We start from the raw sequence: 14,756 nt of genomic DNA, 5'->3' as shown, positions 1-14,756 counted from the left end.
ATGGATGGATGGAGTGATCAAACGTAACAGATAAAAGGACTCATCACATGGCACTCGACAAAAGCATCGTTTAAATTGCAAATCATGTGTGCGTGTGTTCCTTTTCACCCCCAAGCTCATCTGAATTCGAGAGCCCTGTTTGAAGTGGCCTCCTCGCACAGAGTGTGTCTTTGTGAGCGTATATTCTCCTGATTAAGGGAAGACAAGTGTTTTTATGCACACCCCTGCACGCGTGAACTGAGATGTTTATTTCACAAACTGAAGATAAACAATACTGCACAGACACACACACACACAAAACATCATCCACATTTGATATGCTTCTTAAGGACTTGTTGATATTTTTATGGTTAAAATTGACTGTGTGACGTGAACTGTGTGGCTGTTAGTGAGTGTTTTCATGTCTACCGGTCATTGTTTTGGTTTTCTGGCCCACAAATGGGACGACACCTGCGAGCTAGTTCAGGCAGACAGCTCGAGCTGCGCTGATTTAATAAGTGATATGCGTCACTTCCACATCACCTGACAAACATTTACTCCCCTGCTCTATTTAAGCTGCAAGATTTCCTGTCTCTCCCTCTGCTCTGTCATTGCCATCGCAGCCCTGCACCAGTACTGTGCTCATACTTTCAGCCCCACCACCACCCCAGCATCCACCTGCAGGCTCCGAATAGGAGGTTTAAGATATTATCTCATCACTCCTCAATTTCTGCATATAAAATAAATCAGCGAGGAGTGATGAGCTCGGAGCCTAGACACCAAACACAAGCTATGTTCTGCTGCTGCAATGAACATTTCAAACTATAACAATGTGAGTTGTCTGACTGAACTTTATATATTTATGCTCAGTTCAGTCTCACAGCTCTTATCAATCAAAACCTGTTCAGTGTTGCTGTAAAGAAAAACAGCTGAATGGACAGTGAATATTTGACTTAACTTTATCAGCAGGCCAGAGACAAGACATCAAATAAATGCTAATGTTAGTCTGCTGGATGCTAGATGTTAGCTAACATGTCACCATATTAACTTTACAAGATGATAATCGGTCAATGTTGAATTCACAGTTTTAACAGTAACAACTGAAAGAAACAAAATAACAGCTATAGCTTTCCTCAGAAAAACATTTTAACTCCAGCTCAGTAACAAATGTAATTTGTTTGATCCGTCCACAAACAGAAACAAGAAATCTGAGAGATGTTTAAAAATAGAACTTTCCTTCAAACTTCACTTAAATGTGTGTAGAATGAAAACAATGACATCGTTGTGGACTTGTTGTGGAGTGGGAAGTGTGCCACTAGAATCTTCATCCTTTATCTACACTGCGTATCCTGTTCAGGGCCATGGGGAGGCTGGACCCTATCCCAGCTGTCATTGGTCGATAGGCGGGGTTACACTTGGACTGATCACCAGTCAATCACAGGGCTGACACACAGAGACAGACAACCTTTCACGCTCAGGCTCAAAAATACGGGCAATTAAGAGTCACCAATGAAGCTAACGAGCATGTGTTTGGACTTGAATATCCTTCTTGGCGATCATGAGATGGAGCCTGCAAATGATCGATTGAAGTGAAAAAGTAATTGGAGTAGTACACAGTACAAAAAAAATAATTTAAAAAATAAATGCCTTTTTAGAATCGTCTTAATTTTAACTTCAAATTGATCATTTAATAAGAAATTACTTAAACACAAGTCAGTAAATGCTCCTTTCCTTTTTTTATACAATGTGAATTTGATCACTTAAATTAATTCATCAAATTCAAATCCAGGTGAAGTCCATTTAGTGACAATAATTCAATTCTGACAAAACCTTCAAATACCCAGTGGCACATTCTAGATTCTATATAGGACAGAAAAGAGCAAAATACAACAGCAAAAAACAGATGGAAAAAGTATTTATTTAACATCATTGCTGTGAATATACACCTGGAGTTTTGTAAGTATGGCTTTCATGTACAACAAATGTTATGCCCACAGCTGCATCAAAAGGGCTTTACTGGGAAACATTTGGGTAAGATCATCTCTGCACAGCATTTTGACTATAGAGAGTAGAGTAAAGCATGATTAGAGGTCAGGTACAAAACAGGTATACATAATTTTATCTTTTGATTCAATATGAAAAGCAGCATCGGCTTTAATGTATTACATTTCAGATGTAACCATTTAGTAAAGAAACTGCTTCAAATACTGAGAAAAAAAGTTTCTGTGGGTTATTCAGGCCACAGGTAGCACAGATTTGTGTTTTGATGGTTAACAGTAAGTTTGGGCTTTTCTGCATCAATGAAGGTGTTCTGAAGGGTTAAACAATCCTTGGAAAGTAGAAAAGAACATTACAGGATGTCCTTAATTTGCATTTAAATTAACTTTTCAATTAAACTTCAAATGTAGGATAAACTAATAGAAGAATATGAATAACTACATATTAATGGATTCACTCTAACAGAGTATGTGCATGGTTGATGGCATTTTGAGGGGAAAACTTAAGGCTTGTTTAAAGGTTCAAATTAAGGGATGACTTTAATGTTATGTAGTCAGTCTTTTCCCCTTGAAAAGCCCTTAAAGATAACCTAATACAATTACAATAAAAATATTATGGTAATAACCCTCAGAATCCCTCAGAATGAAGGGATAAATGAATGGACTTTAAAGGTAGAAAAAAGGTATTCAGTTTTATAGTTTCAAGTAGGAAGCCATAAAATGCCTATGGTGTATTACAGCTTTGGTCATACATGAAAAAGTCCTGAAGGTATTTAATAAAAACATAATCTTATTGCTCAAGGAAAGAAAATCATACAGTGAACTGTCTGGTACATTGGAAGATACATAGATATCATGAGGCAGCGACACATGGGAAAGTTTGAGGCGGTGCAGCGCGCAAAATGTCAAATGAATCTTTCGGAATGTGACGCTTCTAACTCAACCACTCCAGTGTCCAAAAGCAAAAGTGAGGAAAGGAATCACGCTAAATGTTTTCCATGTAGCAGTTATACAAGTCTCACGTCACTGCAAACTGTCTGACCAACTTTCTGATCAAAATCACAATCAATCAACTCTTTCTGTCAGTACACACAACTCTGAATTTTTGTTTTCAAACAGTTTGATGCAGTATGCAGATGAAAAAGTAAGACTTCCATTTATGCTCCCAATGTGGACAGACAACCAGTGTGTTTGTGTGAATGTGCCTCTCCTTCAACATCTCTTCATGCCTCTCCCCATCAGGCAGGCGAAGATGGTCATCACCATTTTGGGGTTGATCTCTACCAAGTCCTCAGGCAGGGCGTAGACTTTTGCCCCGATCTTCCTCGCCATGGAAACAGCATACCTGGAGAAGAACAGGGTCATGGTTAGGATCACCATGAGAATGTAAGTTATAATGAATTATTTAATTGACAGCACTGTGGGCTTTACATGGCTGCTACAATCTCAGACAGAGTCTGAGTGTTCGGTGGTTTTTTTACCAGCTTTTGTTGTGTCTGTTAAAATACTGAGTTTACAATGGGACATTTTGAACAGATAGAAATTATTTTTTCAAAAACAAAACCTTAATCATGTAGGTGCAAAAATGTTTATGGAAGACGTCCCTTAAAATCAATAATTTAGACATAAATAGATTACCATATTCAAACCCAGCAACTATGAATAAGCACAAAGTCAATGAAAAGCCAGGGGGTGATTACTTGGCATTGTCCAGTTTGTCTTCGTCTGACAGAGTTCCTGTTTTAACCAGATCGAAGTTCACACTCTGTGGCTGAATGGCATCAATCACGTCCAGGACTGGAATACTGGTCCCGATCGATTTGTCCTGAGCAGCAGGATACACACAAACATAACACATGTATACAGATGTAACAGATATGCAACATACCAAGTCCAGAACTTCTTTGCCAAGGAGAGATTCAAATTGATACGGCCCAAAAGTACTAAAGTGTAACTATAGTAAAACTCACCTTAAAGCTTTTGATAGAGGAGCTCTTGCCAGCCTCAGCCAGAGTCTTGTTGACCCATGAAACTATCAGATCATCTCCTGCAGCATCTCCATCTCCAAGGTCCTCAAGAACGTTTAAAGTGTACCTGCATTCAGATATAAAAAGACCAGATGTAAGCATATCAACTATTAAAATATAGTATGTTTGTAGCCTCTTTCTCCTAACACTGAGTTTAATCAGTAATCATTCAAATGAGTCCTACATTGTCACAAAAAGAGGCTATTCTTTCTGCCTTACCTTGGTGTATTTTGGGTGTGTTTGCTTTTCTTGTGGTTTCACTCAAAAAAAAAACATCCTTGAGTTGATCTTGATCTATCAATTTGAAACTGTGAAGCTTTATGTCTTTGCTGAGGGAACAGCGCCCTCTCCTTGTTTAGGACTGTATAGCAACTAAACCTTCAAGACTGAATGCAAAAAATGCAGTCTTACTTCTCAGTGGTATTTTCCTTGTTTTATTCCGAGTTTATTTCTCAACATCTCCAATGACTACCTAAAAAAAGTTATTTTTTAAATTTTAAGGACTAAATCACCTCCTCATCAGCTGCCACACCAGTGCCAGAGTGAGAGTTGCATTTCCATCGTAGAGGTCCTGTCCAGCAATTCCCACCAGGGAAAAACCAGCCTTTCCCTTACCCAGTTCCACAGCATAGTTACAGTTTTCTATCTGTCGTACACATAAACACACAGAAAAGTTACCATATTTTACAGAAAACACAGTTTTTTGTTAAATGACAGAATGTATAACTCATGTTGTTGTGTATGGAAAAACAGGATGACACCATACAGTACATACAGTATAATACATCACTTTTATTCTCATTTATTTGAGGATGCATTCTTCAAAGGTTACACACCTAAAGTTTGGAAAGTAGAGTGTACATTTACCTTTTTTAAGTGCCCTACTACTGCCTTGAATGGAGGGTGGTTGACTCTGTTGTCCCAGTCCACTGGCACCTTAATCCTTTCATAAAGCTGGAGAATAACCATGGCATCCATCAGATCACTGCAAAAACACACACATGCACACATGCATTTAAATGGAGAATCATGCAACAGTTAACATGACAACTACACCAAGTGAGAGATACTGACCCGTAGATATGGTGAACGTATGGACTGACTCCAAGAGAGTTCATCCAGTTCCTGAAAGTTCTCTCCTCCCTGGTCTCACCTAAAGTGTAAGACGCAAACTCCTTTTAGTAAAAGCTACTTTCTACATGTGTAGACGTAAGTAAGGAACATTTAAAAGAGGAATTATTTGTCCATGCTTACTCTCCAGATTCCAGTCTTGGTTCTCTGGTTTGGTGAGAGCCGGGTGTTTGTTGAAGAGTGTAGCTACAAAGGCCATGTTGAGCTTTGAGTTACCACACACTACATCAGTAGCAGTTACGAACTGGCGGCAGCCGAGGCGGTCGGCCTGTTGGAGCATGCACTCTGCTCTCTTCGAAAGATCCTTCTCCTAGTGGAACATAAAACATAAGAGTGAGCACAGATTTACATTTTGCTTTCTTGCTCTGCTGTAATTGATAAAGAACATCCTTTATGGAGTCCCATTCCCTAAATTATATTGCAATACATGTCTGACTAGATAAATGGTAAAATGCACTGTACTTATCAGAACCAGAATCAGTCATTCACATCAGTCAATCAATCATTATAGAGCGCTTTTCTAGTCTTGCGACCACTCAAAGCTACTTTTACACTACATGTCACATTCACACATTCACACACACGTTCCCAAACTGATGGCAAAGGCCTAAGTGCCAATCTCCAATCAGATCTATGCCCATTCATACCCATTTTCTGTGCCACCGGGAGAAATTTGGGATTCAGTGTCTGGCCCAAGGACACTTTGACATGTGACTGTAGCAGTCAGGGATCAAACCCCCAACCTTCCGATTGAGAAACGACCGACTCTAAATTAAAAATACATATTGTAGCTGTTACTTTTGCTTAATCATCTTACATAAACACCAGTCATGTCTATCTCAACCCGTGGAGCGTCCTCTTTAGAGCCGTCTGGTGCGATCTGCTCGAGCAGGTGGAAGTATGCCTTGGAGTCCTGCACAGGAAGAGAAAGATAAACAACCATCCTGTTTGATAATCACTCCCCACCCAAAGTGACAGGTTTATCCTCCTAGGGATTGCTTTAAAGCTATGACATGGAGTATTAAATATGTAGTTTATAATACACATTGACTTTAAGCAAATGGCACAGATATGATCCTGAAACTAAGGAAAGTGTTAAAAAGTCAAATTATATTTTCACTGGTAATTCATTGAGAGGCCAAGTCATCACAGTGACATTTTCTAACCTTAATATCTCCAGAAAAGTTTGATATTGACATGCCAACTTTCTTCAGATGGAAATTGGCCCAACGCAGCAGCAGCTCCTCAGGACTGAGTTTCATCAACTCTTCCAGGCTCTCCCCTTCCTCTAGCAATGCTGCTATGGCTGAACACAGAAACACATGCAGGACTTTAATTTGTGAGCGCAGAATGATTGATTAAAAAAAACAAAACCATAGGAAAGAGATTTTGTAAATGTATTTATTTAGGATCCCCATAAGTCATTACCGAGGTAAGAACTATTCCTCCTGGGGTCTATTTCTTGATACAAGTTATTTTTGTTTGTTTTTTCAGTATGGTTTAGTCTTAACTATCTCCTACAAGTTATATTGTCACATGTGGTTTGTATGTATGGGAATATTTCCTTTATGTCAACAGATAAGCCTGACTCCGTGAATGTGTGTGTGTTTGTTACTTACCTTCATTGCGGCTCAGCTCTATATCAGCAAACAGTCCTATCTTGATGATCTGCCAGAGGAGGCCAAGCACCAGGTGAGGTTTTCCCTCCTTCAGATCCTGGGCTCCGATATTGACAACTTGGCAGCCGATGGCTGAGGCCGAATTCAGAGCCAAGTTCAGATTCTCCTGTTGGGGACAATAAGTGATGAAAAGGCCAATATAGTCAACATATTTATGTAATAAAATGTTTATATGTGTAATCAGTCATCATTCCCCCTATATATTTTTTAAATCTTTTTTGTAAATAAGAACCAAAAAGTAGTTGAACAAATGTATTCAATTTTATTTTCAAAGCGTCTTTGCAGCCTTGTTTATTCACTGTGTCCATGGAAAAAATGATAAGGGCAGCCAATGAGAGGAGATGGTCCTTCTACTTTTCTGGTTACTGCATCACTTTTCACTAATACATGTTAAGACAAGCTTAATGTTCGGTGATTTGTGATGCTGTGTATACAGTATGCAAATGCAAAGGAAACAGAATAGTCTAGAAACAAATATCTTCTATACTTATCTAGACCTGGAAATCACTAAAATCATTCCACTCCATACTGTGCAGGAACCATGACTGATGTAGTTTTAGTTAGGAAAGTAAAATGACTGATAAATTAATTACTCTTTTATTTAATTTCTTTTAATTGTTAAAATGTATGTGTATGTTTTTAAGTACCAAATATAAAACTGAATGAGGACACCTGTCATAACATTTAAGATTGCTTATTATTCAAGCATTAAATTAACTAATTAGCTGACTACGGACTAACTAGTAAATCAACTAGCAACTTACTAACCTGAGTGGTGAAAGGCGTGAGTTTCTTTTTATTGATGGTTCTTTCGTCGATGGTGTCAGGAACAGAGAGGTTGATGAGTTTACTGCAAAAAAACAGAGTTTGTATTCACACAATAAACCGATACAAGGCTTAAAAAAGACTAAAAAGGATTAAGATAAACATACAGTTAGTTGATCAGAGATGCGTACAGACAATTGAGACAATAATGTGTTGAAGAACATTATATTTTAACAATCTTGTCAGATTTGTCTCGTTTACCAAAGCATGATGCCGTCGGCCACTGCTTTAAACAGAGCTTCGGTGTTGGGGTCGATGGGCAGGATGCCTTCACAGTCTGGATCCTTCTCCAAAGCAGAGCTGATGTAGTTGGCAAAGGCATAACGCTCCTGCTCTGAAATACAGTTGAGACAAGCATCACGGATGCTGTTTTGATGCCGTTGATCACAGTTAACAGTGAACCCTAACATATCATACATATAGGCCTTAGGTATGAGTGTTAATAAAGCCTCACTAACCAGAGATTGAGTGTTGAGTTCCTTCACTGGAGATCTCACTGGTTCCCCCGATGGCTACAATTCCTTCTTTCTTATTGAGAGCTTTCCTGAAACCCTGGGCCATGCGGTCGTCCTTTAAATCCTGGAAAATCTGAAAATTCACACCAGAACAGTAACTTGTGGTTACACTGGTTAAGATAATGATTTATGATTAACCATGCTCATCAGTTTGTGTTTTCCAGTTAGTCAGTTACTTACCGAGTAAGTTAGTTTCAACATCAAGTATCACAGACTAATATTTAATTTAATTGATCAAGTCAGCCAAGCAACTAGCTTATTTGTAAGGGGACCATCAGTCAACGTTGAGTTAGTAAATGGTTAGTGAAGTTAGTTTTTTAGTGTTACCTACAGCCGTGAACTCTTCAAGGCTGACATGGCTGTCGTTGTTTCTGTCCAGCTTCTGAAGGAGTTCTCTGATCTGGTATCCAGGCAGAGGACAGCCCACCTCTTGGAACAGGGCGCCCAGTTCAGAGGCGCAGATGTACCCATTGCAATCCACATCTAGAAAAGAGTGTCAAATTTCAAGCAATATTTCATTGAAGCCGGGGCTGCTCTGCTCTCTCACTTTTGATTGAGTCAAGTGTCAAGTTCGTGACAACTTCTACATTTGCTATTCTAAACAGCAGGAGTCGGAGAGGACCGGATTCAACGTTTGACTGTGCTGGTCAAATTTACATGTGTTCATGCTCTTTGTCAAGTCTGGAAAAAAACACTGCTGATGTCACTGTGGTTTTCTTAGTTTGGGCATAAGCTTTATTCAGGGGAATATACTGTAGTTCCTGCAGTGCATTGTGGAAAGTGTAGGATCAAGTGTTTTCGGACTATGACCCATATTAGGGGTCGAGATATTTGCCGTCTCCTGTCTAATTTTACTGTTTTGCTGTCACTTCGTATCACAAGTCCCCTGCTTCGGGAAAAATACCCAACAATAAGTGATTTACTCTGATATATGATAAATGCCAATAATAATTCTGAATAATACAATCATCATACTTGTTGCTGAGAGTTAGAAGGGTAGGGAAGATACCACTCTCATGTCTGTTAGTTAAAAATAAAGCTATAGTCAGGAAACTGCTGGAAGAAACAGCTAGCATGGCTCTGTCTAAAGGTAACAAACGCCTTCCTTTGGCTCCATCTTTACATTTAACAAATGGAGATTAGCATCCATCTGCTCATCTCAAGCTGAGCAAGAAAACCAAGACGCAGATCTTCCAAAATTCCAAGTATTCCTTATTCCAATAACTTAAATATAGGCATATTAAAGGTTTCATTTCTTTTCATAAATTCCAAGAAAAAAACATCTGTCTGTAAGATGGTGCACACACACACACACACACACACACATACACAGGCACGCACACACGCACGCACGCACACACAAGACACAGTGTTCAAGCACATGTGTTAGTCAGCTGCTTTGCTGCACTTCAAACAGGATGTTCATTTACCATCTCTGCACGTTACTCACCCACTTTCTGGAATCCCTCCCTGATCTCCTCCATCTCCTCAGCGCTGACGTTTGTTGACATACTGATAACTGTAAAATAGATCAGCAGAACACAGGAAAGAGCTGCATTAAGGTACTGCAATGCAATTTTAGCCATGAGGGTCGATATTTTTTTTACACCTGCAAAACGTACACCTTACTTTACACATCACACACATTATGAGAAATGATGGTACTAAATCATCACATTATCTGCAGAACCTCAATTTAATTGAGGCAAACAAGTAACATAAAGTAAATTATGTTATCATCTGTAACACAGGTTACAAATAGCGTTATATTTTACAGTACAAGAATACCAAGCACAAAACAATCCAAACTTTTAAATACTCACAAACTCATAAAAAATAAAGCATTCAAAAATAGACACAAAAACAAATTGCATACAGCGACCAATCACAACTCACAGCAACCCTTAACATTAAAGACAGGTCAACTAAAAGAAGTGGATTATTAAATGGTTATTTTCAAACAGTCAACAGATCCATCTGATCTTATGGGAGGGGGGAGATCGTTCTTAAGTATTGGTTCTATTATAGCAACAGAGGAGTCAGCTTGAAGTCAGAAGTCAGATTTGATGACCTCAGTGGCCTCTTAGTGGAGTCAGGAATAGTAATTCTGAAATGTCAGCAGGAGATAAGCCTTCAGGTGCCTTCAAATTGATGAAAGAATCTTTAAATAAATCCTGAACTTCACTAGCAACCAGTGCAGACAGACAAAAAAACATTCCGCGGCTGTCACGCACTGCTCAACTATGCAGTGAGAAGACACTGTAACTTGAGCAAAAAGGTTGTGGCAGAAATTAAGCAGAGAAAGATGAAAGCAAGAATATTCATTCATAGGCCTTTACTAATGTTCTAAACTTTTGCAGTTTTCATAGTTGAATATAATAGAAATAAACCAATTTATTGACCTTCATTTTCAAGGTCCAAGAACGAAAAGCTTACCGATGTCATTTGTTTAAGAAATGTAAGTAACATCACTCCAGCCAAATAACTGAGTAGGGCATCAACAGTCATCTGGTTTTACTAAGGGGAGTCAAAGGGGAGCATACAAAGAGAGGACTGAACCCTGTGCCTGATCACATGCTTGTACTATAGTTAGTGTGTCTTGAAAAAATAAATGGCCATGTCTCATAAGTCTCTAATGAAACTTTACACTTCAGCTGTGTTGATTAACAATGGTCAGAATATAACAGGTTGATGATATGAGTCTGTTGCATTTAGGATTGCTGTTAGAAAGTGTGTGTTGGGTTGGCAGCATTGCTTCTTTTCATACTATTATAATATTGATTCCACTTTGCATGCTGATGAAGAGCATCTTCCTGAAATGAACATGCATTGAAGTTACTCTATGTGCCTTTCCTTAAATGTATATTAGGTAGGATTTTCCCAGAAAAATTAAATATAGACTTTTACAAATATAATATAAATCATCACTTATGAGCTTCATAAGTGTGTGTTGGTGAGTGTGTGGGCAGACCCTTGTGAGACCCTTCCCTCTGCATCTATTCTTTTTTGAGGAGGGGCACTGTCGTGGTTCCCTGAGCCAATCACAGCGTACAGGTGAGTGTGGGAAAGGTTCAAATTAGCAACTGGGCCCCATTCAGACCGGCGAACATGGCGAAAGAGCGATGCAGAGTTGGCCTTCTTTCTGAGTGAGAGTGAGCTTCTGGTGACAAAGAGCCCAGGAGGAGGGGCCCAGTTTGAATGTGTTGTTGACAAAATGCAAGAAAAAATGATTATACCTTTAACCAGCAGGCACGCTGGAGACAGTAGCACATGAAATTGGCCTGTATAGTCAGTGAAATTTGCTTTTTTAATTTCACTTTAGAGCTTCGCTGAATCCCACACTTTTGCGGTGTAATGGCTTGTACTTGTTGCCTCATGTATTTTTCTAGGAAAGTCCCCATAGCCATCAACACAATAAAGCAGAACTAACCAATCACAGCACAGGAGGACTGGGATTAGTCTGAGCTCTATTCAAAAAGTAATGTTTGTAAACATTAGCTGACATTAGCCACCATATGCTACTGGTCATACCAAAGCCAGCTGTAGCATCAAAACCCCTGCTTGTTTTGAACTGATGGGACAGTGTATAATCGCTTAGAATGGGACATTTTAAATTAAGTAGGAGTATTTCCTCCTTTAAAAAGTTCGATCTCAATTAAACAACTTATAAATTCATCATTAATTGATGATTTTTGAAAATCTGTTAGTAGAGGTTCAGCACCAACATTAACACAGTAAAGATGATTATAGTGATTAGGCTTATATTCATAACTTCTATGAGTACAACAGACAGATTTGTTAAATAGGATAGCTCAAGCTCTGTAAGCCTGGTCTATGAGATATGATAGCACAGTGTGTTCATAATTCTCTATTAACCGTTAAATGCTTGGGTCAGCATGGAGCCATACGACAGCTTTCCACCTGAACAGCCCAGTGAACTCAGCCGGGAAAATAGATAGCAGCTTAATCTATAATACAAAGAGCCATTTAGTCTTAACTCAGCCTGAAGGCCATTCCATAACATCTGAAAGATTTATACTGCCTTTAGTGTTATGTGATCCTTTAATGGAGGGTTTACAGGGTTTTGCCTTTTGTTGATAGCTAATACAACTGTACATACTGAAGATATTAAGTACCCACAAACACTTTTATTTACCTGTTCTTTGGTCATAAACACGGCAGATAAAGATCAGACTTTTAAACTTTAAGATAAGATAATCCTTTATTCGTCCCACAACGAGGACATCTGCAGCGTTACAGCAGCAAAGTGAATAGTGCAAACATTACAATACAGGACATATAAAAATAAGTAAGTAAATAATTGAATTTTAATTTGGGAGAGCTGACTGTTTTAAGACACCAAATACGTTAATTAAACGATGTAGCCATATATATTAGTCTTTGAAGCATATCCCATTAATTACAGACAAATCCTATTAGATCTTAGGCTAGGATGATGCTTTTAGCAGCAAAAAGCATAACTCGAAGCAGGTTGGCAGCTTAATGTATCACATGAGATACTGTTATCGAAAAAAAATGGCCTAGATATTCAGTACCAGGAATTAGAGATTAGCCTGTAGTGTATATGATTTTCTCTGAGAGCTCTCCAAGAGCCTTAATAGCTCAAGATATGGCAACCTGATGTATTACACAACAGATAATCAATTTCAGCCCAGCAAGCTAAAGCCATTCTGTCAAATCAAGAATTATTATTGGTTTGAGATCTAGCTCCAAACATCATAAACAAGGCTGCTCCTTAAGCTAACAGAAACATATCACACATAATTAGACATCCATTAAAAGACCTGGTTTAATAAGAAACCAAGATCCAACTTAAAGAGATTAAAGGCGCTTTTCAGTCTGAAGCCGGTGACTTTGAAGGGGATTAACAACTCTGAGTGTCTTGACAAAATCTCTTGAATGGGCTATGATCATGTTGCAGCGCCTGGCGTACAAACAAATAGGCTATGCTTTGGCACCAGTATGCAAACTAAGTGGTTGCATAGTCAGACACGAACAGGCAGACAAAGGCAGACAATCACAGGGCAACTAATCTCTCCAAATACCCTTCAAACACACACATTTGTTTGAGACACTCCTAATGTGTGTAATGATTGAAAAGTATTCATTTTAATGCAAAACAGGCCTATACAAAATAAAGACATTGTCCTCCTTGAGGCAAAAGACTTTGTAAATCTGAAGAAACTAAAATACTACGTTGCAGATTTACCAAACAGGAGGGCAGGCATTTTATAAGCGTTTTCCAATAAATTGGAAATAGGACGACATGATAGGAAAGACATGATAACGTTTAAGGTTTATGCAAATTAGATTATTATAACTAATCACAGTATAATAAATGTTTCATTGAGAAATAACTGTCCATTCAGAAATGTTGGGTTACAGAAAAAAAGTACATTTACAGCCTGCCACCAGATGTCACTGCTTCAGGTAGAACAGACCTTCATACTGAGGACTTTTACGGTTTGTCCTTCCTGTGCTTTCAGTGCATGTTTATTTAAGTAAAGGTAGATTAAAACTCTGTACATGCCATCACAGTGAAAATCATGAAGTTGCAGAAAAATGTAATTAAATGCTGGTCCTATTACATTATAACATATTTATCATAGGTCTATCAGGTCACACCTGTGGAAAATGCCTGGTGATAAACAAGTTTTCTGTCAATCAATCAATCAATCAATCAATCAATCAGGAATGTATTTAGAATCCGGTCATTCCTGGATGATCTAATATTTACTCACTGACACTGACACATGGTCAGGATGCCATTTGTCCTCCAGATTTAGATTCTGAGGATTCATTCATGCCGTCACACACATGCACAAGACTGAAGGAGTGTGTCCATAACCTACAGAAGTCCTGATGGACTGGACCCCCCCACACACACACACACTTCTCCTTCGAGTGACGAGGCAGCTCATGTCACCATTCATCCTGACACATGGCTGCTGCACTGTCTTCCCGTCACACACCAGTGGTATTAAATTATTAATTGAATAAACATGCAACGCTCCGAAACATGTAAATAAACATGAAGGGTTTTCAGTGGTCATAAAGTATTTTTGATACAGGATTAATAAAAATGCTTGTACAGACTTATTCTATGCAAAATAAATCCTAAATGATTCAAACGTTCACCAGATATTGTTGCAGCGTCCATACCAGCTTAAAAATGCATGTCGTATTATACACACCTCACATAGCCTACTGCGCATTTGTAGCTACTGTTAAAATATATTTACACACATCTCCAAACATAAAATAAGTAGCCTACGCTATATAAATGTATCATTTGCTGAATGGAAAAACAGATGTGCCGCAGTAAGCAATAAGTCCTATTTTCTGCTCACTGAATGAATTCCCCTCCTGAGTCATGAGAAAACGCCCTACACACGCCTTCCTCTTACCTGAAGTCCGCTGGTGCAATTCAGTAAAACCACCGGGGGAAATGAATCCCTGTGTCGGCCTCTCACCGCTCCTCTGTCCCGTTTTCTTCAGCTGACACCGCCCGGTTAAGAACAGCGCTCCTCCCCTCAGCGCCGCCCCTTCCCTCACCAGCACTCCTCCGTCTTCCTCCCATCA

The 14,756-nt window shown here is 38.9% G+C and overlaps 1 protein-coding gene across 2 annotated transcripts; it reads right to left on the bottom strand.

Moving 5' to 3' along the window:
- Positions 1-1,877: 1,877 nt before the first annotated feature.
- LOC138598031 (plastin-3-like) lies at positions 1,878-14,641 on the bottom strand. 2 transcript variants are annotated; one of them, XM_069669684.1, is made up of 16 exons: positions 14,582-14,641; positions 9,604-9,672; positions 8,485-8,636; positions 8,097-8,226; positions 7,840-7,972; positions 7,582-7,663; positions 6,754-6,919; positions 6,301-6,440; positions 5,952-6,047; positions 5,258-5,444; positions 5,078-5,156; positions 4,871-4,988; positions 4,516-4,649; positions 3,947-4,070; positions 3,677-3,801; positions 1,878-3,321 (listed from the first exon to the last, which is right to left on the bottom strand). In XM_069669684.1, the coding sequence occupies exons 2-16, from the start codon at positions 9,662-9,664 to the stop codon at positions 3,189-3,191; spliced, it is 1,860 nt and encodes a 619-aa protein (XP_069525785.1). In that variant the 5' UTR covers positions 9,665-9,672; positions 14,582-14,641; the 3' UTR covers positions 1,878-3,188. The 2 variants fall into 2 exon arrangements, with proteins under 2 accessions (XP_069525785.1, XP_069525787.1); XM_069669686.1 differs by lacking the exons at positions 9,604-9,672; positions 14,582-14,641 and having other exon boundaries at positions 8,481-8,570.
- Between the last annotated feature and the right edge of the window lie 115 nt (positions 14,642-14,756).

Source organism: Semicossyphus pulcher, unplaced genomic scaffold (assembly GCF_022749685.1).
Source record: "Semicossyphus pulcher isolate SPU_LCO1_2020_fin unplaced genomic scaffold, fSemPul1.0.p SCAF_2, whole genome shotgun sequence".
Taxonomy (NCBI): domain Eukaryota; kingdom Metazoa; phylum Chordata; class Actinopteri; order Labriformes; family Labridae; genus Semicossyphus; species Semicossyphus pulcher.
The sequence above is the reverse complement of the archived record's forward strand: the minus strand, read 5'-3'. Positions and strand labels throughout refer to the sequence as shown.